Source organism: Pteropus vampyrus, unplaced genomic scaffold (genome assembly GCF_000151845.1).
Source record: "Pteropus vampyrus isolate Shadow unplaced genomic scaffold, Pvam_2.0 Scaffold463, whole genome shotgun sequence".
Lineage (NCBI taxonomy): Eukaryota > Metazoa > Chordata > Mammalia > Chiroptera > Pteropodidae > Pteropus > Pteropus vampyrus.
In genome coordinates this window covers 1,109,014-1,130,771 of record NW_011889244.1, presented here as the reverse complement: position 1 = coordinate 1,130,771, position 21,758 = coordinate 1,109,014, and the positions used below count along the sequence as shown (strand labels likewise).

Below are 21,758 nucleotides of genomic sequence, written 5' to 3'. Positions count from 1 at the left end.
AGGGCGTCAGGCGGGGCTGTGGAGCCGGCGATTGGCCGGCGCTGAGGTCAAAACAGTGCGTACACGTACCGTCAAAACGGGAGCGAAACGTCAGTGCGCGAGCGCGTGGCTCAGTGGTTGTGGTGTGCCGCACAGCAGGCCGCAGATTGTATTTTCGCTAGCTCCTGGGCTTCCAGGTTCTTCAGAGGTTCACTCTTGCGCAGGACCCAGAAGCCAGCGAACGGCCCATGATGAGCCTGACTCAGAATCTGCGGGAGACGGTCCAGTGCTTCAGCCGTGTCCGCAGTTTTGATAGAGTTTTGGAAAAGGTATTGGAGGCGAAGCTGCAGCTTGTGATGAAGGGAGAGGAGGCAAGGTGCTTGGATAAGTATCTCGCCAGTTTCTGTTCTGCTGTGGCCGTAGTTCACCTTACTAATGATTACTACTTTAATGGAGCTCCATAATGTGCCAGGTTAAGTGCATGGATGATCTCATTTAAACGTACATAAGTATGGTTGTCACATATGGAAACAGAACTGCTCGATTCTAGAGCTGGAAAGGATTTAGAGTTCGACTTTTCCGCAGACGAGGCCTTTGGTGCTGGAGAGACAGCCCGCGGTTCCAGACTGCATTTGCAGTCTAGTCGATTAGGAGATAAATAATTGCAGTAAGGTAGGAAAGTAAAGCGCTGGATGGAGGGGTGCTCTCCGGAGTTAGGCAAGGCCAACCCTGCCACTTTTGCACAGGAACAAACTAGTTCTGTCTCTTAGTTTTCAGTGTCTTTGTTAGAACATTATGTTACAAAGGAAGCATTTGTAAATAAGCATGAATAACAAAAACCCTTGATTATGTCAGATTCGGGCCACATTTAACAGCCTGAGAACATTTAGGGCTTTTTCCCCGTAATATTTAAATGAATGCAAGCCTATTTGTCTTTTAATTAGGAGAGAGTACTGGGAAATTTAGAAATAATTTGGAAGTGGAGTTTCAACAGATCAGCTGCAGCCGTTTGTAGGAAGAATGCAGGCTTTAAAGTCTCACTCCTGGAATGCAACATTTAGGCTGTATTTTCAACATGTCCTAATTATCGCTCAGAGGTTTTGTGAAAAATAGAGGAAATAATACTTAGGCAAATGTATTCAATGTTTTCAAATAGCAAATACAGTAAAATCCAAGGACACACTACCATTTAACAGTATTATTTTGAAAGATGTATTATCCAAAAAGAAAGTTTTGGTTTATGGTTTTTTGCTGTTAAGCTTTGAGCAACCTTATGTGTAGGTGTCTTCTCATGATAATCTTACCATGAGTCAGATTTGCCTTTGAGTGTCTGGAACAGTCATAAGCCACATGCATGACTGAACTGGCATTTGTGATAACTTACCTTCCGAGAAGATACACCTTTAAACCAAGTGTAGAGAGTTTCTCAGAATTTGCAGTAAGGTTGAAGAATGGTACATCCTATATCTAGACCAGTGCCATCCAATAGACATATGATGCAAGCTACAAATGCTAGTGTATGTGTAATTATAAGTTTTATAATAGTCACATTTTAAAAAGCAAAAATAGGTGAATTAATTTTAGTGATATATTTTGTTAATTCATATCCAAAATAAACATGTAATCAATACCAAAAAAGCATTATTTTTATACTTAATCTTTGAAATCCAGTGTGAATTTTACACTAACAGCAGATCTTAGTTCAGGGTAGCTATGTCTCTAGTTCAGGGTAGCCATGAGACAGGTAGCTCATGGCTGCCTTATCTGCAGAGGTCAATACCACAGTAGGTGCTCTGTGTTTGTTAGTTTGATCTAAAATAAGTTTCATGTTTGGTTGTTTTGTGTGGGCAACGTTGCTAGGGGTAAAGTATGTATGTATAGTGATCCATAAACCTAGTTGTAGACACGGTTCCTTTTACTGTAAATTTTAAGGTAACCTAAACCAGTGGTTCTCAATTGAGGGTGATTTTGCTCCTCATGGGACATTTGGCAATGTCTTGAGACATTTTTCTTTGTCACAATTGGAGTGGAGTGGGAGAGGCTCTACTAGCATCTAGTGGGTAGAGGCCGGGGATGCTGCTAAATATTGTATATGGTAAAAATTAAGAATAATAATGCATTACTGATGAGGAATTAAGGAATGAGGCACTTTTTTAAAATAGATGAAATAGCTAAAACTTTGGCCTATTTATCACAGGTCATATATTTGACTTAAAAAACACACTTACATACATAGTCCTGATTAAGAGTCACTAACTAACTAAACTAAAATTTTCTTTTGGACTGCTAACTACTCCAATTGGAGGGCCAGTTTTCATGGCACACAGTAGTTTTGAGAGTCAGTCCCACAGAAAATATTTACGTAAGCAAAACTAGGACACTGGTTCTCATTTTATAAACATTACCTGAACTTATCTAATCAACGCATTTACTTTAAAAAATTTTATCTGTGACTGAAAGCGCTGTCATGGTGGTTTGGTGCCATTCTCATTTGAATCACATCCCAGAATAACTCAAAATTAGGAAGTGGCCCAAGCGCTATCACTGCCTGTGGCTCTGGCTACAAAGCAGTTGGCAGTCTGATTTGAATAGCCTAAAAAAGAGAGAGAGAGAGAGAGAGAGAGAGAGAGAGAGAGAGAGAGAGAGAGAGAGAGAGAAAAGGAAAGACAGGAATTACAGGGTTCTTGATTTCAAGAGAACTTCCCAGAAGGTGGTGGAGGGCCAAGAAATCCACCTGCCTGCTTGGTGGTCGCTCGCGAAGGGCAAAGCCAAGAATCTTCTGGATGTCCTGTCAAATGGACATGGTACAGAGAATACACAGGAAGATGGAACAGTCTGTGGTGTCATCCCCCAACAGATCCTGATGTATGAAAGGGGGGTGAAACGGAGCTTCGCCACTACTCTACCATCAAACATGGAGTTGAACATCCCCAGCAGGGCAGTAAAACAAGCTGATTGCAAACATGGATTTCATTTGAACCATTGACAGATCTCTGCTGTTTTCTTAGTTTCTCTTCCTTCCTCTGTTTTTTTTGTTGTCGACCAGCTGACTCTGTTATTGTTTCCTCCTTTTCCAATTTTTCACTCTATTTCCACCTTCAGTCTCTTGTACTTGTCTGTCCTGTAAACCAGGACCCAGGTTATACCCTCAGCAAGTAGAGCCATGCACATGGAGATGAAAACAGTGGGCAGTGTGTTGGGGAACCTGGTGTTCATCTCATACTTCTGTCTCTGCACTCCCACCCGCCAGGGGGTGAAGCGCTTAAGAGCCAGGAAAAATGCAGCAAAAAGGACTTCTCTAGATTTCAGGACCTAGAAGTGAGGCACGTTTACTTATTGCTCTTGGAAAGTAATCTGGCGGATTTGTTAAAAATTTATATACCCTTTTACCTAGCTTTCTAATTTTGGCAATCCTGTACAAATGAAAGCACCATTGTTTGTAATTGTAAAAAATATGGAAAGAGCACATCTAGTGTATTCAGTACTAGGGAATACCACACAGGTGTTAAAAGAGCTATCTGAATTGAGCTGGAGGAATGGCTGTGATATACTAGGAAGAGAATAATGAATTGCAAAATGATGCGTGTGATATGATCCCATTTTTTAAATTTTATAAGAAGAAAAAAAAATGTGTACATGTTTGAATAAGCCTAGAGAATGATAATGATATACAGCACTGACAGAGAAGTAGGTAGGAAATTGTATCTCTATAGTGTTTGATTTATTGATTTATGTAAAATGACTATTTTTGTAATTAAAGTCTAATAAAGAGAAATAACATGGCAGTAGATGGCTCAAATACAGGACTTAAGGAACCAAGACATAATTAATGAATAATGAACTCAGGTCAACCGTTAAATCAGTATTGTAGGGGAAAGGGATTTGACATCCACTCAGAGCAACTGTCAGTGCTTTGGAAACATTCTGATTTTAGCAGTGGTGAATGGATGACCAATTTCAAAGGAAATGATGATGAATTTATATTCTACCTTGAAGGTAGTCGAGATATAGTTCTATGTACACCCTCTGAAATGAAATGCTGTTGGATCGTTATACCACTTGTCTAAGCCCTTTTATTCAAGGCGTGAGGTTTGCAGAGACCTCAAAGTTATCTGAGAGCTTTAATAGAAATTAAGTGCATATATTATGACAACTAAGCCATTCCCCAGGCCTCAGCTCACCATAGTCCTGCACAACATTAACCCTTCCTGGGAATGACTCTACATTCAGGTACAGGATTCCAAACTGTAGATCAGCTGCAAAAATTCTGTTCAAGCTTTTTCTTTCTCCCTTGAAAGAACTATAGGTGTGAATAGCCATTGCCCCAGTCTCCAGTCTAGGGGATAAGGAAGCTCCTTCCCTGTGGCCCTTCTTTTCCAAGTGGAAGTAGCAGGGAACCTGTGTGTAAGAAATCCTGCCAACATTATTGTGAGAGGACTTCCTAGCATCTATCTTTGTAGATATTTTGGAATGAGTCGAAAAAATTTGCCAGTACCAGCCTTTGGGGGAAAATACAGTGATTGCTTATATTCCTTCCCGGCACATCTCTCCCCATCACCACTATTCCAGTGAAGAAGAGTGTTACTTCAGCTAGTTAAATCCCCAAGGAATAAATTCCTCTCTGTTCTTCCCTAGGTCTTTGTTTTGCCTCACAAGGCTTTTTCCCAGTCCTCACCTGGCTGATTCCTATCTGTCCTTCAAGTCTTGAATGTCATTCCTCAGGAAGCCTTTTCTAATGTCTCTTCCCTAAAAACATGCTTTTATAAGTTAGATACCTTTATTTCAAGCAACCCATATTTCTATTTGCAGTAATTCACTCTGCTGCAGTCATTTGTGTACTTGTCTCTTCCCTTAGACTGTGAAACCTTTAAGAGCAGGCCTTTGATCTCATACATCTTCACATTGCCAGTGCTTGATGTATTCACGTAAATGCCTGAATAAGGGGAATTCCACCTTGGTCCTGCTTGGTGTGTATTATTTATGAGGACATCTTATGGCTACATCGTTTATTGTTAAATAGACTTGATCCTGTTGTAACATTTATTTTCCCACTAATTTATTTGTTAGGCAAAAAACATTGTTTGGGGTTGTCTACATTTTATAGTTCTCTTTATTTTACTTCAGGGCCTTTTAGGGGATAAACAGCAAAGCCTCTAAAGTGGTTTGTGAAACTCCAAAATGTCTGCCTGGTGGGAGCTGTAAAGGCTGCTCTCACTTTATAGTGAGCAAATAGGGACAATTGAAGGTAGACAGACCTAGATCTAAATCTCAGTTTTGTTACATCCTGGGTGACCTTCAGAATAAACCACTCTGAATTTAAGCTACCTACAAAATGGAAAGTATGGCTTCCTTATTACATGGTACATGTAAACTTTTGGCACAGTGCTTGACATATGAAAATGCTCACTAGGGTGCCAGGCCCCCGGTACATGCTGGGAGCTTGTGGGAGCGTCTGGGAGTGTGTGGGAGTGTGTGGGGGCGTCTTGCCCCACCTTCAGAGATCTAGTTCTTAAGGGGAGATGGCAACATCCATAGGTCAGGGGTGGCAGTGGGGGGTGGGGGAGGAATTAAAGAGAGGGAAAAAATACTAAATGGCAGTTATCTAGAATATAACTATTTAATGCTAGAGACATTCCCCCACCCCCAAATCAACAGACACACCAAATATCCATATTGTGCCTGAACTCCTCTAGTGTTGGTGAAAATTAGTTTCTAGATGTAGCACATTCCAGTCACAGCGCTGTTCTAGCTTCTAAGTATTATGCTATGATGGTTTTTCCTAGTAATTTAAGATATAAGAAACATTTCTATTGTTTTTGTTTCCTTTTTAAAGATATTTGATACAAAGTTTAAACCGAGTCTATGGCCAGTGCCACCCTGAACATGCCTGATCCCATCTGATCTTGGAAGCTAAGCAGGGTCAGGCCTGGTTAGTACTTGGATGGGAGACCACCTAGGAGACCAGGTGCTGTAGACGTAAAAAAGAAAAAAAAAATTAAAAACTGTTCCACATTTTATCTTTCATGTAATTATTTTTCATTGTGTTGCTATAAATGGGGCAGGGTCTTAAAAGCAGTCATTTACCTTTGCTGGATTCTGCTTTTAAACTTTTTATATTGAGTTCATGGCATAACCTTATAGTAACTCATTGAATTACAGAATTTCTTGATTTGTTAAAATTGTTTTAAACCATTCATTATGAAGTCATTTTAATATTACCCTGTTCAAAAACTAAGGAACATCCAAATTAAACCTCTAATGGGTTAATAGATCAAAGGGACCAGCTGACTTTGTTGATGCAAAAGTTCTAAGGAGCCATTAAGAGAAGCCAGGTTGTTGTACACAAGGCTGAAAAGCTCAAATGGAACGTTTGATTTATACCAGAGGAGTAGAGATCAACAAAGACTAACACAGTTTTTCCCTAAATGTTTCTTCTTTAAAAAGAGTTTATATAAGGGTTAATTTCTATCATAGAGATTGGTAACATATTTGCATTTCTGAATCAACTTTTTTGGGGTGACTCAGTTTAATGCAGTGATAGTTTTTGATGGACTCTGAGCTTTTCTAATACCACAGAATGTTCGAAATTCTTTTCTTTTACATTTAGGTGACTCCTGTCTCTGCTACTCCTGGGAAAGTGATTTGTGAACTAAAAGTAGAAGAAGAGCATACCAATAGGTTCGGCACCGCCCATGGAGGGTTGATAGCCACCTTAGTGGACGTCATATCAACAATAGCTCTGCTACAGACAGAAAGGGGATCACCTGGCGTCAGTGTTGATATGAACATCACGTATGTAGCCAAACTACACCAGATAACTTTTCTTAATGTGATAACTCTTTGTTCAAACGAGACTAAACACATTTATAATATAAAGAATGAGGTGCCCTTAGCTGGTCATCCTTAAGTGTTACTCTAGATTTCTCCTAAAATATCCCATGGCCTTAGAATCTATTTAGAGGAACTAATTTCCAAGTACAGTATGTATCAGTAGTAAAGGAGGAATGGTCTAAACATTCGAAAAAGCAAACATTCAGCTTCTAATATGTATACTGCTGGGGGAAAAGTCACTGCAAACTCATGGCTTATAACTTTCATACAGTCTTGAAAAATGACACTTGTACAAGTGTCTTATGCAGGCTGTATTAAGTACATATAGAGAAAAGGCTGAATAAAATTCAAAGAAAAGTTGGAGAAACCTTCATGTATACATCGTCATCTCCTTGTAACCAGGTGACCAATGTCCAGTTTGCAATCCAGGTCTCTCCCTGAACTGCACAGACATGCTCTGTAGGTTTTAAACTACATGATGCAGGGAGCAGTATCCCAGATGCCAGGCCACCAGCCTGCAGGGGTCAGACATTTCCAAATGTAAAAAATTCAATTCCAACATTAACTGGTACTATTGCCAGTCCTGTTCAGTAAAAGTGCAGTGCCCAGGGATTTAGTTGCAAGACAACTGCTTTTTCTACCTAACCAACAGAAAGATGAATTTTGTTTGGGGCAGGACAGGGGTTAGGAGGAGAAAGCCAATGTTATGTGACATAAGGGCAATGGAAATAACATCAGGTATTAGGTTTTGAAAGAATCTGTTATTAGGCTAATCTAAGGAATATTCAGTCCCTCTTTACTATGGAAATAACTTGGTGCAATAAGCAAAATCACTGGACAAGATGCAATGTTCTTTTGAAATTAAGATGTACAGAAAGAAAAACTGCTGCTGCTCATGGTGCTGGTGCGCAGGGTCAGCAGTCCTCACCTTACTCCATGAGATGGGCAGTAAGACCAGCTGATGACTCTTCCTTGCCGTAAGAGTCTCTATGCAGAGCAGAGATCTTTAAACCGAGCACTGCATTTCACTATCTTCTAAAATACTGCTTTCACAACCCTAAAGAATTTTTAGTAAGTCAAACATAGTCTTGTCAAAGTATGTGTTGCCTAAAGTATTGGCCACCATCACAAGCTGCCTGAGCTTCAAAAAGTGACTCACTTGAAGAGAAACTAGGACAATCTCATTTACTATATATATTCCAAAAGTAAATGAATGACAACTTATGAATAAAGGTGTATAGGAAGCGTATCTCTAAAAATATGTGTACACAATTCATCACCAGGACTATAAAGACCTCATATTAATTCCTTATAGTTCTTATATTGTCATTTTAAATTCTAAATATTGATAAGATATACAGTTAAGCAGATTAAATGAAAGCTAGATGAAATTGTTCACCAACCCCCAAATATGAAGTGAGAAACTTAACCAAAAAAGGATTGTGGAGAGGGGTGCAAAAGCTTCTTCCTATATTTAGGGGAAAAGAAACTTGTGTAAATCAGGAATAGTAAGATGGAACTTGGTCAGGACCAGCCATTCAAATTTGATAGGATATTAAGTTTACTGTTATTATTTTAGTCCTAAAAATCGATTAACACGGGACGTGGTTCCATAGTATAGTGGTTAACATGTTTGCTTTACACACAGAAGGTCCCGGGTTCACGCCCCAGTGGAGTCACAGTCCATGGTCTACGGCCATGCCACCCTGAACAAGCCCAATGTCTGATCTCGGAAGCTAAGCAGGGTCGGGCCTGGTTAGTACTTGGATGGGAGACCACCTAGGAAGACCAGGTGCTGTAGGCATAAATAATAATAAAAAGAAAAATAGATTAACATAAAGCTTTCTGTGATACACACAACTTTCCCTTTTAAAAATTATTTGCTCTTAACTATATTCAAATTTGTTTCCTTTCAAGGTACATGTCACCTGCTAAATTAGGAGACGAGATAGTGATTACAGCACATGTTTTGAAGCAAGGAAAAATACTTGGATTTGCTTCTGTGGATCTGACCAACAAAGCCACAGGAAAATTAATAGCCCAAGGGAGACAAACAAAATACCTGGGAAACTGAGAAGACAACAGTATGACTTAAAGAAACCCAACAAGGAATATCAAGTGTAGATTCGACTTGAACAAATGCAATTTTCAAAATAAATTAGCACGACCAGAAGTAGCTAAGTAGTACTTTCTTTAGGGAAAAGAACGCGGAGTCCAAGTAAGATTATAGGATGGGGGTGTCTTTTTTTCATTTTTAAGCCTCTTCAATTTTAGTTTTTAATCCTAGGTATGATTACTTGGATGAAAAAATTCTTAGCTCAAAATGTTTTTGAAAACTTAGGTAACAAAGAAGCTACTCAAGCCACTTGGAGATAAAGATTGCCTTAAAACAACTCTAAAATATTAAGCTGAAGAAAAAATATAATGGTTAATACTTCATGAATTTTAGGTCCTTTTCAGGTCTAAAATGCCATCTACATTTTTTTAAACCCAATTTCAAGACTATGGAACTTCCAAACAGGGCCATAGTTTATATTAGAAAATAGATTGAGCCATGGGTCTAAAACAGTCAAAGTTGGGAGGTAAAGCACACTAATATGATAGAGGAGATAGTCCAATTGGCATGGTACTTTTCTGATAATTTGTCCCAGGACTTTTTATATTAGGGGTGGGGGGAAGCATACTATTAGTCCCTTTTCTAGTACTTAAAACACCATGCAGCTCTTAAATCTCCCAATCTACAGTACCAGAAATAGTTCACAAATTTTGTCCATTTCTGTTATGTTGTCTATGGCGTTAACAGTGGATTTCTGCCTCAGGCTCTTAGTGATGATCATGACTAAAGAGCAAAAAGGAAGCAACTTTAAATCTGCAGACAGTCAAGTTAAAGATTGATTCTCCTTTACTTGTGTTAGAATACACAGACTTGTCTATTCAAAGGACTGAGTGGACCGCATAGAAGCATTGAGCACACAGGGGACCCAGATCCTGATTTTCTGTCTCTCCCTAAAAGGAACCTGGGCTTCTTGGTGAAAGAGCTGATTTACCAAGGGGCTGGGGTTTGGACAGGCAAATTCCAAGATGAACATAACTGGTGCCTTAAAGGGAATGCTCAAGATAGAGGCAAGCAAATTATGCAGCACTGAAACAAAAGGGATCGAGTCCATACTGTTGACATAGATAATAGCAGACAGAAGAGCTTTTCCTTACAATAGAATGCTGATCAATGTGGAGGGAGTAGGTATGGAAAATCACTTTTTGCAACCAGCATAGTAAAGACTGGTTATGGCAAAAGGCAAAAAGCATCCAGGGTGCTCCTGAAGGAGGATATTTGCATGTTATTTCTTAGAGATTGCTTCTTAGTTGCATGTGGAAAAATAGTAACTATGAAGTGCAGAAACAGGACACGATGTTGGAACACATCAAAATTAACATCAACAAAGGAAACTGTGCTTCTAGATGTGAACTTGAGAAGGGCATATGGTCACATTGGGCTCTGGCCAGAATGCATAATCCAGATCTCACCAGGAAGAAACCACTCAAATGCAAGATCAGAAAAATTATATTTTAAAAACCGGCTTGTGCTCTTCAAAAAAGCAGAGGTCATTAAAGGCTGAGGAACTATTCCAGATTAGAGACTACACACATGACAAACTGCAATGATCCTGTACTGCAGGGTGTTGAAAAAACTATCAAGGATATTATTAGGACAACAGGAAAAAGAACAGATTAAAGTATACTAATGTTTCATATCTTGAGTTTGATAGCTTTACTATGGTTAAGATTATCCTTGTATACTTGGGACATATGCCGAAGTACTAAGGGGTAAAGATGTATGCACAATGTGCCACCAAACTCAAATGGTTCATATCAATACATGTAGAAAGACAAATGTGGCATAACATTATAGACTAAATATGGATAAAGGATATACAAAAAGCTTTCTGTATTACTCCTTTCAAAATTTAGGTTATTCTAAAAAAACTCAAAACCAATGGCTACTGAAATGCCCAACTTGTTGAATAGTAAGTGTAATTCAATATGATAAAACAGTCAAGAGCCAGACAGCTGGTTATATATAAATCCTCCCCTACTCAACAATGTGTTAGGCAAGCATCTATTTTTCCAAGGGGTTTTATAGATACATTAAGAGCTTAGAAGAGTTCCTAGCCATGATAAACATTCAAAGTGTTTCAAATAGACTCATTTTAAATTGATTAGAAAACGTGATGTGAAAGCATTTTAGAATTAAGAATTTTTTTCCCCACAAAGCAAGGCAAAAGGCCAGGCTGGTTCTGTGATTCCTTTTCTCGTTGAAATTACAAACCCAATTGCTGGTTTCTCCTTCTGAAAGTCATCAGTAACACTTACCCAGTGACTTAGGGAAAAAAAGTTACCACTTCAAGTTTTGTGTATTCACCTGAATAGTCAGGGAACTTTCACCTATTTTATTTAGGTTTTCATTTTTTCAAATTCCAACCAGAAGCTAAATACAATTGGAAACCAGTAAGCACTAAGTTTTACTCCAAAGGAGTAGGATCATTCAGATTTACTCCAATAAAAGTATGCAACCCTTAAGCAAAGCTTTTCTTCATTTAAAAGAAAAAAAACTATACAGTAGCCTTTCCTTATGTTCATTGCACAAAATGAGTTCTGCTTTTAGAACTTTGACTTGCAAAGGCTGTTTTTACAATTTAAGATTCCAACTTTAATAATTTTTTTTTACAAGTTTTCTTTAGGATGGTGTAGATACCAGTATTTCTGCACACTTCACTGGATTTTTTTAAAAATAAAAATCTCTTTAAAACCAGGAAACAAAACAAAAATCAAAAAGGAAAGTCCTCTACCTATCATGGTTTCTGCAGCTATGAATGTATTTCTCAGTTTTATAGCTGCTTTAGCTACTTCAGACTCCAGATCTGCTTTCATGTGTCTAACTGTATCCACACTCAGCAGAATACTCTTCTATAACAGCAACTTGGGGAAAGAGATCTGGAAATAAAATACATTTAGGAGTACCAGGAAACAAACATGGCCCAGTAAAATATGAGGCAAGAATGCCTACAATGAGATGCTTTTTGCATTTAAGATTTCTTTCCCGTGGTTTTATTTTTTAAACCACTTCTGGTCATTAGAATGAATCTGACAGTACTCTGGAACAACAGTGATTATAGCAAAGCTATTAAGTTTTTTTTAAAATGTTATTTATACCTGTTACATTCACGTCTCACCCTCTAAATACTGATGACAGATATCAAAGAGGCAAAAACCAGCACGAATGGAAAGACCATCAAAAATGAGTTATCACCTTGTGCTTTCAGATACATTTAAGCATTTCAGTGTACATAGTCCTTTCACATTTTTGTAAAATGCTGATGCAGTGCAGCAAAAATGCAAAGCATCTTCTTTCACACAGTCCGTGCAGAAGACATCTAATTTTTTTAAAGTTCTGAGATACAAATGATTAAAAAAAAATCCAGGATGAACAAGTTTCAAAATGCATAGTGTTCTGTACATGAGTCCATTTTCTTTAAACTCTGAAAGAATTAAGTGGTAAGAAAACAAGAAAAAAAAAAATGCTGCTGCACTCTGATCGTCTCCATTTTGCTGGTCAGTACCCTATTCTGGCATATAAGGATGGAGGTGATCCTCTATGGTGCCAACTGCCCAGTGGGTAAGCTGTTCCTGTGGCAGGTAGAGGCAGATGCTGCATAACTTGAAGATTGTAGCTTTGTTTTTTGGAGTCTGGAAGGAGGAAAGTTTTAATATTCTTAATAAATAAGACAAGTAATCAATTGTCACATGAAGTCAATCTCTTACAATTTATTAAGCACTTAATGGACACAGCAACAAGGCACACAGAATTAAGGCATAAATGATGGTCCCTACTCACAGGGACCTCAGGAAGATAGAAATGTGCCATACAGAATAACAGGAAAACAGTAAGCATGACTATAAATAAACCTTTAAAGAATTTATGCAGAATAAAAGGTAGGAAGGTCAACCTTAGACTGCTGAAAGAAATTAGGGTTAAAGGCATTTCATGGAGACAGATTTGAATAGAAGTTTGAAGTTATGTTTGTTTATAAAAAGACAATAGATATAAGGAGAGTAGAAGCTAGGAAGATCAGAAATAAAGATTTAAGCACATCCTTAAGTAAAAGACTAGAAGAAAGCCAAACTATTACCAGATAAATCAAACTCTTTTAAGTATTTTTAAAAACTTGTTACTATTTTAACATCTAACTTAAGGCAAACATTTTCACAAATAACCATTGCCAGTAAATGGAAGATTAATCTGAACCCAGACCTGCCTTCAAAGATCACTTTTACATTCTAGCACCTCTCAAAAAGGCTGAAGACAATCTTTGCCAATGACTGAAGCAGTCTATATATGTAAATGAATTTATATATATGCATGTGTATTTTTTCATTTTCATTGATACACCTTTATGAATATCATTTACTCAACAGAAAGTATGTGCTCACAGAAGTTACTTGGCCAAGATCTATTAGCCAGTAAGTGGCTGCATCTGTATGAGAATCCAGACTCCAGGCATGTGCCTCTATATTACCTGCCAATCCAAAATTATCTTTCGGTCTAGCCCTTATTATGTATCTTACGTTATAATAAACAGCTAAAGAACTCTGCTGGGTGATTTTGCTCCAGGTACTTAGTTTCTTGATTTTCTTAAGTTTATACAAGGTCTATACCTCACAGCATTGTTGTGAGGATTAAAAGAGCTCACACATGTAAAGCTTAGTAGAGTCTGGTACATGATATACTGTATGTGTTGGCTGCTATCATATCAATTCCCTTGCGAACTAGTGAAGATTGATTCTTCTACGTAATGCAAATATGGCCAACATATCTTCAGCTTATGAAGATGAAGAAGAGAACCTGAGTGGAAGGAGACTAAGAATACTAAAGACCATCTATAGCCATGCCACCCTGAATGTGCCCAATCTCGTCTGATCTCGGAAGCTAAGCAGGGGCCTGGTTAGTACTTGGATGGGAGACCACCTTAGAATAACAGGTGCTGTAGGCGTTAAAAAAAAGAAAAAGAACACCGAAGACAAAATTCATCTGTAATTAGAATAACCAACCATCCCTGTCTGCCTAGGACTGAGGGGTTTCTAGGACTTGAGACTGAATCCCAGTGCTAAAAAATCAGAACATTCCAGACAAACTGGGACTACTGGTCACCTACTTACAACCCACATTTAGCTTATTATCTTAAAAATTTCTTTACATTAAAAGGATTAACGTTGTGTTGCTGCCTAAAGCACAGAAAACATCTGACCTTAATACATAACAGAAATTTACTACTTAGTAAAGTAACTCCTTCAAGTCACTAGTCATCATTAAATCTTCTATGACTAAAAATCTCTGTTGTGGACTACACCGTCAGTATTCTGCCATACAGTATTTTCTCAGTAACTCAAATGAAAGTATGCTACAAGCAATTAAATAGAAAAATTAATTCAACTTAAAAATTTCTACCAGGAAAGCTAAGGTAAAGACCCCAGATTCCAAAAAAAAACCAAAACAAAAACAAAACACCATTTGTTACATAGTTTTCCTATTAGTTTTATCAAATGCCTCCAGTGAAATTATCTTTCTTCTGTAACTGCTAAGTTCTGCACCTATACATAATTAACTTTACAAGATGAAAAGTCATGTCCACCAGCCCCTTGAAGGGAGCAGTATGATTCACCTTAGTATTTTTTAGTGCCTCGCACAGATTCTCTTAAATAAAAACAAACATATGTTCTATGATGCAATGAACATGTTTTGTTTTTTTTTTTAAGTCTTGACTTAAATCACCTTAGTGAGGTCTTTTCTGGTTATATCATCTAAGAATTCACACCTGAGAGTTTACATATTGCCCTTTCTTTTCTCTGAGCGCTTATCACTATCTCACTATATATTTTATTTACTTACTGCTGGGTCTCCCACAGTAAGGGCAGGAATTTTTGTCTGTCTTGTTGAATGCTGTACAGTAGGCTATGCAATAATTTGTTGAATGAATTTAAATACTATTTTTAAAGGTTAATAACAAAACATCTATTCTAAATTCTAAGTAATGATATTCAGTCAGGTCTAGGTTGAAGAGAACAATGTTTTACAGAATGAAAGTTAATTTGGAACACCTAGATAGTTGCTTAAATTGGAAGTACTTATTTAAAACGGATATAGATCTCTTAAATATAGATGTGTCTCATCCCTTTAGATTTTTATTTACTTTTAAATAGGCCTTCTCAAAATATGATGTTATTACAAGATTTTTATTTACTTTTAAATAGTGCTTCTCAAAATATGATGTTATTACAAGTCGCCCAAGGATTTTGTTCCAAATGCAGATTCTGATGAAGCAGGACTGGAGTAGGACCTGACATTCTACATATGTAAGTTCTCCTCAGGTGATGCTGACCCGGTGACTACAGTTTAGGTAGAAAAGCTGTAGGGCAGCATTTCTCAAACTCTACTGTACACTGGACTCATGACTTTTAAAAGCTCTCCAGTCAGTTCTAATATGCAAAAAAAGTTGTGAACTACTGTTCTGGGGTGAGGCCCAGGATTTTTTTTTTTTTTTAAATAACTTCAAAAACCATGCAACTTTGAAGGGGCAAAACAGAATAAGCTTTTAAAATGAGCCCTTACATGGACCCCTCCCTCCTCCCAAAAAATGCTTACCTGCAAGTGCTGTCTATCAATGAAGAGAAACACTGACTGGTTAGGATTGTTGACAACAATTCCAGTCTTATCCTTGCGGCTCAGTACATGCAGAAACTGTTTTTCATAGTCACCATGATGAAACTCAAATTTAGCCTAATTAAGAAACACATACATTTATATGTAACTACAAATGTGTTATACTACATGAAACATCTACTGCACACATATGGGGCAAACAGTTATGCTGTCCAATATGGTAGCCAATAGTGGCTACTTAAATTTAATTAAAATGCAATTTAAAATTCAGTTTTTCAGTAATACTAGCCACATTTCAAATGCTCAATAATCACATGTAGCTAGTGGCCACTATTCTAAATAGTCTCTTAAGACAGAACATTTTCTTCATCACAGAAAGCTCTATCGCCAGGATAGTTAAGTATACTATTTCAGGAGTGTGTGTGATGCCGGGGAAGTGATCTTCTGAAGTTCACCCATGCGCCCCACACCCATAAGACAAATGTCTACCTTAAAAGATTTCCTCTGGCCACAACTTCAAAGAAACACTGGGTAGCTGAGAACCACCTCATTCTCAAGAGATTCTATAATCCAAATGGTTTCTCGTCTTGCATTACAATATTTAAAATGATGGAACTCATAAAACTTATCAGAAAACATTCCCCCAAGAATTTAAATTAGACCCTACTCCAGGAGTTTTCACTTACTTGTGCTCACCACACTTATTTTAGAACAAAATACCTGAACAGGCCTAAAAGGCTCATCAGATTCCTTCCACCTAGAAAACAGGAGACAGACAATTTTTTCAATATCATTCCGAGGCCAAAGAATGAAATCCATCTCCTGAGTACAGCCAATTACATCCTATAAAATGACAAAAGAGAAAAAGTTACTTTCAAAGAAACAAAACTGTTAACAAGGTTTAATTATAGAAACATTTCACAACTGCAAAAGGTCCACTATACATCGTTTCTTGTGATATATAATAGCAACAGGACTATACATAATCTGAAGAGCTCATAACCTAATTCATTCCAATTTTTATCTTGTAGAGCCCAGTCACTCAACAAGGTTCCTCATTTAAGACCTAAATTCATCAGTGCATGGTGAAAACTCCAACTAAAGCTGATTTTTTATAAGTCCCTGTACCTTTATTTCCACTTTTCAAAATCTGAACTATTTAATCAAAGGTATCTTGGAACTTCTAATATGAATCATTACCTTCTTATTACAATTAAAATACAATTTTTGTTATATGCTGATGTTCCTGTTATCATGGTCCAGCATATTAAAGGCCAATAAACCTCTGCCAAACCAGTACATGGTTACCTCCTATCTTCCCCTGCCCAACCACTAATGCTGGGGATTGCTTGTTCAAGTATGCCAGATTAATTTCCAATGAGCTACAGAAGTTTAGAAGGTTGGCAGCAATAGTATCTTTTACTTTATTAATTTGGGGCATGATGTTAGCTGTCCTCCCAAAAAAGGAAAACCCAATGAACAGTAGTATAAAATTATTTTCGCATAAATAATGTATATCACTATCAACATAATACCAGAAAAGTTATCTATATATTTTATTTGAAGTCAGTTTTTAAAGAGATTCATGACCACGGTAACTACCCATTCTTGGGCAAGGTGGGGTGGAGGAGGAAAGCAAGCTTAATTCACAACGTACGAGAACCAAGACTTCAAAACAGAACTTACCCTTCTCATTGACTGGTATCGAGGAGCATGGAGTTGTACCACATCCTTCTGTAAAAGTTCGATAGAACTTTCTAAGGAATAGCTGGAATCTCGCACACCTTTCAAGATATTTTCTTCATAATTATTTGTCATGACTGGTATAACCTCAGACACTTCAAAAAGTGCCGATTTTTTCTTCTAAAAGAAAAAAAATGGTGTATTAATCCACTGGTAGCACGCTGTCTTTTATCACCCGGTTCATATTACAACATCATGTACCTTTATTCTAACTCAGCAAAATTCGTAACTGAAGTAATTTTGGTACTGAAAACACAGATTTTCAAATAGGCAAATCCTTCCCCCACCCCATACTCCCCAACCCTAACCACATACAAACAGGCTATTATCAGAATGTTTAACTGGATGGTTTTCTAGCATTATGGTATCTGTAACAAGTATTTATTTTAGACAAGACTTCTTAAATACTGTGAGAAACAAACAAGAGGCCCTAAGAGTTAAAAAAAAAAAAAAATCAGTGACTTACTCTTGATGTATTTAACTGGTTCTATGTACAGCTAAATTAAAATCTCACCTGCTTAAAAACAAAGCTATTCAAATTAACTGTTTTACTCCTTGAAAGTCAACTTCCATTACTCCTTCTGGATATTATATAACTACAAGTGTCAATATTTGCAAGGAGAAAATATGTCTACCAGAGTTGCAAATTTAGTCCAGACCAAGTGCTCACCATCAATTCTGGTTATAAAATTCATGAACTACTAAGGACATGTGCCTGGATACTGTCCATTCAGGTTTCACAGTTTGAGGTGCCTTCTAAATACAAAGATCTAGTCTCGCCACATATCTTAGGTTTATTTCTGGTAAACATGCATTTTAATACCTTCAACTAATTTCTGATCTTATCAATTCTGCAGCCAAGTTATTAACAAAAAAAGAAGAGAACAAGAAGTTAATCCTTGGGACTACCCAATCTTGAGACAATCACGTCAAAACAAACCACTTCTGAAACTACTTTACAAAGCTATTACTCTAGCAGTTAAGAGCATTGATACTAATAAACTTTCAGTTAAGAGATAAAAACCTGGGAAACTTCCAAATAGATATTTGATTTGAAATTAAGTCAAAATTTAAGCATAAAAACCCAAGCAGTATTTCCTTATATTCATAACCTAATCTCATATCGAATGGAAATTATTTAAGAAACCGCTCATTATTTTAAGTTAAAAAAATACTGCTTTTATCATGTTCTCCTTGACAACTCATTCTTTGCTATTTAACTGTAAAATTCTGATTAAGACTAAAAAAAATTTAACTTCCTCTCATTTTGAATTTTAATAAATTTTACTTCTAAACACAAATTAACCATCTGAGTTATTTAACTGCTCCTAAAAATTGAGGTGTATTCTATTTCATTAAATGTACTATGAAAAAAGGGACCTATATCCTGAACTTAAACGGACTGCTTTTAACACAAACATTTTGATTCCAATTTACCATTTTCAATTATCCTATTTATACATTAGACAGCCTTTAAATTCAGTTATAAAGTTCTCCATGCAACTCCACATAAATGAAATTTACGGTAAAAGACAAATGAAAGTTTTATTGTTGCCCACACCACATTAAAACTGGACCCTACTAAGCTTTAGAATTAAATAATTCCAAGCCAGTGAATACTCAAGCCTCCCATTCAGTTATACTGCAACTACTGGATTCAGAGAATTCCCCATAAAGTTGAAAGTCAAAGCATACAATTTAGACTTCCCAACCACTCTTTAACCTAATATGCAATTATTTTAACAACTTATAAAAACCACTTGTGCTAATTCACATTAAGAACTTTAAATTACCTTCTCCTTGAACACAAAGGCAATATACATCTTGAAGTCAAACTGGTCAGCTAGAGATTCTTTTTTCTTTCTAAGCTGAGCACGTAGTCTGTTCAGAGCTTGTTTCTTCCGGGAGTTTGGGTCCCCCATTTTGAAAGACAGGTGGTACTAAAGCCTTTGGAAATTGTCACTAAACTATGGGTACTTTTTCTTAAGACTCAAGTACAACAGAAACAAGTCATTTTTTTCCCTGCTAATATGATTGAATAGTTAAAATCACAACTGTAACCCAAAAATTGCACCTCTGGCAATATTAGCAGACTGTCATGACAGGGTCAAGAAACAAAAGCCACTGTCCAGTCATGTTTGGACAATAAAGTTTGGGATGGGATGGGAAAAAGGAGAGGAAGAGGAAAAAATACTTGAACTAACTTTTTGGAAAACACATTAGGCTAATTGCCAAAATGAAGGCTTTGGGTAAGAAATGAAAAGTCTATTACCAGGATTTAGGTGTGCAATAAAACACAGGTGACACCAGTCCAATCCTTAAAATCCATCCGGATTCCCCCTCCTTTTTTTTTTAGAAAAGGGATTATGAAAAGGAACAGGGAGGGGGAAGTGTGATCCCTGAAGAAAGAGAGAGAAAAAAAAGAAAAACACAAAAAAAACCTCCCAAAAACACCAAAACAGGGAAGGTGAATGAAACTGAAATACTCAATTGGATTTTACCCAGCCAGATCCATGGCTGTAGTACCTAATTCTTATTTCAGGTTTCACTATTGCTATGTATCGTCAGGGCTTGTTATTGATTACACTTGGTCGTGAACAAACAGAAAAGTGCAAAATCAGTAGAGAAGGAAGGGGAAAGGTTCAGGGTTTCCCTGCCATCAACTACAGTGTATACCGGGTGTGGGCAGCTGTTGCCCAAAGGAGCCATGAGAAAAAACAGCGGAGTCACTACCAACTTCCCCATCACCCACATTTTCAACCTCAGGTGGCTGCTAATGTTGCTGCCAAGGAGAATCATGATGGCAGAGGGAAAAGGGAGCATATAATACGATATAATAATTATTCTGGCTCTGTAGTCAGACCTGATTAATGCCCGGGATCCCAACACCCCTAGCCCTGCAATAAGTTCTACATTCCCCCAGGAGAGCCTTTCTTATGAATTTGCCCCCGTTCAAGACCGTAGGGAGTGCGACTTATCTTCTGGGCATTGCTGAGGCAAAGGTGGTGGGTTCTTCTCCCAAATCCAGGCAGTGCCCGGGGACCACCTGCCGTCGGACCCCCCCCCAGGCCCCGCCCCCACCCTTTGCCTTCAGCGGCAGCGACTCACTCGCACCACGGGAGACACAGGATCCCTCAGGTTTTCACTCATTTCATCGTGGAAACAATTCCCGCCCAGGTAGAGTAGGCGGGAGAGGGTAAATGGTAAGGATCAGTGGGAGGGGGGAGGGAGGGAACCACAGTAGTATTAATGTTGCTTTTTAAAATATGTCCACCCCACCCCCCCAAAAAAGTAGAAATGGAGTTCCCGGATTCCTACTAGCTCTCTCACGTTGAACAGACCATGTTTCCCGAATTTGGATGGTTTAGGGTGGGGTCGTTAGCGAGCTGCCCGAGAAGCGGGTGTGTGGCGGGGAGTCACCTCCCTGTCCCTGGAGGCCAGGATCGCGGACCAACTCGGGCAGGGCGGGCCCTCTAGCCGCAGCCTGCAGGCGGAGCGGTGGCGGCGGCGGAAGAGGCGGCGGCGGGAACGCTGCTCGCGGTTCGGGAAGGAGCCATGTCAAGAGAACACCACCAGCCAACTGAGCCCCCCCATCCCCACTGCGGTGCGCACTGGGACCGGGCCGCCCGCGCTGCTGCCGCCACGCAGTCCCCGCCTGGGACCCATAGTCTGGCTCGGCGCCCCGGGGCGGAGGGAGGACGGCGGCGGCGAAGAGAAAAAGAAGGAAAACAATAAGGGGGAGGTTGGTCCCGGCGCCGGGGAAGGGGAGGGAAGCCCTGCGCTAAGGGGTCTGTCAGCCAAGTCAACCCAGAAATAAAGTTATTTTAGTTCAAGCATCTGCTCTCGAGTCCTCCTTTCCCACGTCGCTCCGGCTCTCCGGAAAGCGGGCTGCGGAGACCTGGACCGGGAAAGCCGAGCGGATGGCGAGCGTCCGCGACGGCACAGCCTCGTTCCCCGCCACCGGTGGCTGCGGAAACGGCAACGGCGGCGGCGGCGGCGGCTTCAGCGCCTCCGGGTACGGGTAGAGTCGCGTTTGAGACGAGAAACCAGAACAAACAACTTAAAATGGCAGCGACGCCGCTGCGTCACCCGCCCCTCAGCGGCACCGCCCCGAGCTCTCTGCGCCTGCGCGCCTCCGCAGACCCCACCATCTGCGCAGGAACGGAGGGGAGAAGAGACCGGGAACGGGCAGAGCGTCACGGTTATCCAACAGGGAGAAGAGAGGAGTGAGAGGAGAGGTTACGAACAAGACTTCAAAAGGGAGAGTCTTTAAAGTTAAACTTCTTATATGATATTCCCGCCTCAAAGGGAAGTTTGAGACTAGAGACCCCCCCATTGTCCAGTATGGAGTGCACATGGGGCGTGGACGGCACAGCGCACACTCCCTCCGCCTTCTCCGTCAGGAAGTCTCAGTTTCCGGAGTTGGCTCCTCCCCCTGCTCGTCATAAAGTCACTCCCTATGCCCTCCTCGAGAAAGCACCCGGATGGA

At 39.1% G+C, this 21,758-nt stretch overlaps 2 protein-coding genes and 4 pseudogenes across 4 annotated transcripts; 4 read left to right on the top strand and 2 right to left on the bottom strand.

The window, feature by feature from the left end:
* The first annotated feature begins 120 nt into the window (after nucleotides 1-120).
* Nucleotides 121-8,986, top strand: ACOT13 (acyl-CoA thioesterase 13). 2 transcript variants are annotated; one of them, XM_011382176.2, is made up of 3 exons: nucleotides 121-308; nucleotides 6,587-6,771; nucleotides 8,728-8,986. In XM_011382176.2, exons 1-3 carry the CDS (start codon nucleotides 228-230, stop codon nucleotides 8,882-8,884), a joined length of 423 nt encoding a protein of 140 aa, XP_011380478.1. In that variant the 5' UTR covers nucleotides 121-227; the 3' UTR covers nucleotides 8,885-8,986. The 2 variants fall into 2 exon arrangements, with proteins under 2 accessions (XP_011380478.1, XP_023380214.1); XM_023524446.1 differs by having other exon boundaries at nucleotides 201-350.
* On the bottom strand, nucleotides 2,642-3,228 carry LOC105306894 (annotated as a pseudogene).
* Nucleotides 5,838-5,956, top strand: LOC111732499 (annotated as a pseudogene).
* On the top strand, nucleotides 8,499-8,614 carry LOC111732501 (annotated as a pseudogene).
* Nucleotides 8,987-11,210: 2,224 nt separating the features above from the next.
* CUNH6orf62 (chromosome unknown C6orf62 homolog) lies at nucleotides 11,211-21,344 on the bottom strand. Of its 2 annotated transcripts, none has more exons than XM_023524444.1 (5): nucleotides 20,378-21,344; nucleotides 17,213-17,389; nucleotides 16,247-16,369; nucleotides 15,509-15,643; nucleotides 11,211-12,555 (listed from the first exon to the last, which is right to left on the bottom strand). In XM_023524444.1, exons 1-5 carry the CDS (start codon nucleotides 20,417-20,419, stop codon nucleotides 12,430-12,432), a joined length of 603 nt encoding a protein of 200 aa, XP_023380212.1. In that variant the 5' UTR covers nucleotides 20,420-21,344; the 3' UTR covers nucleotides 11,211-12,429. The 2 variants fall into 2 exon arrangements, with proteins under 2 accessions (XP_023380212.1, XP_011380477.1); XM_011382175.2 differs by lacking the exon at nucleotides 20,378-21,344 and adding an exon at nucleotides 19,063-20,357.
* On the top strand, nucleotides 13,745-13,859 carry LOC111732511 (annotated as a pseudogene).
* Nucleotides 21,345-21,758: the final 414 nt, after the last annotated feature.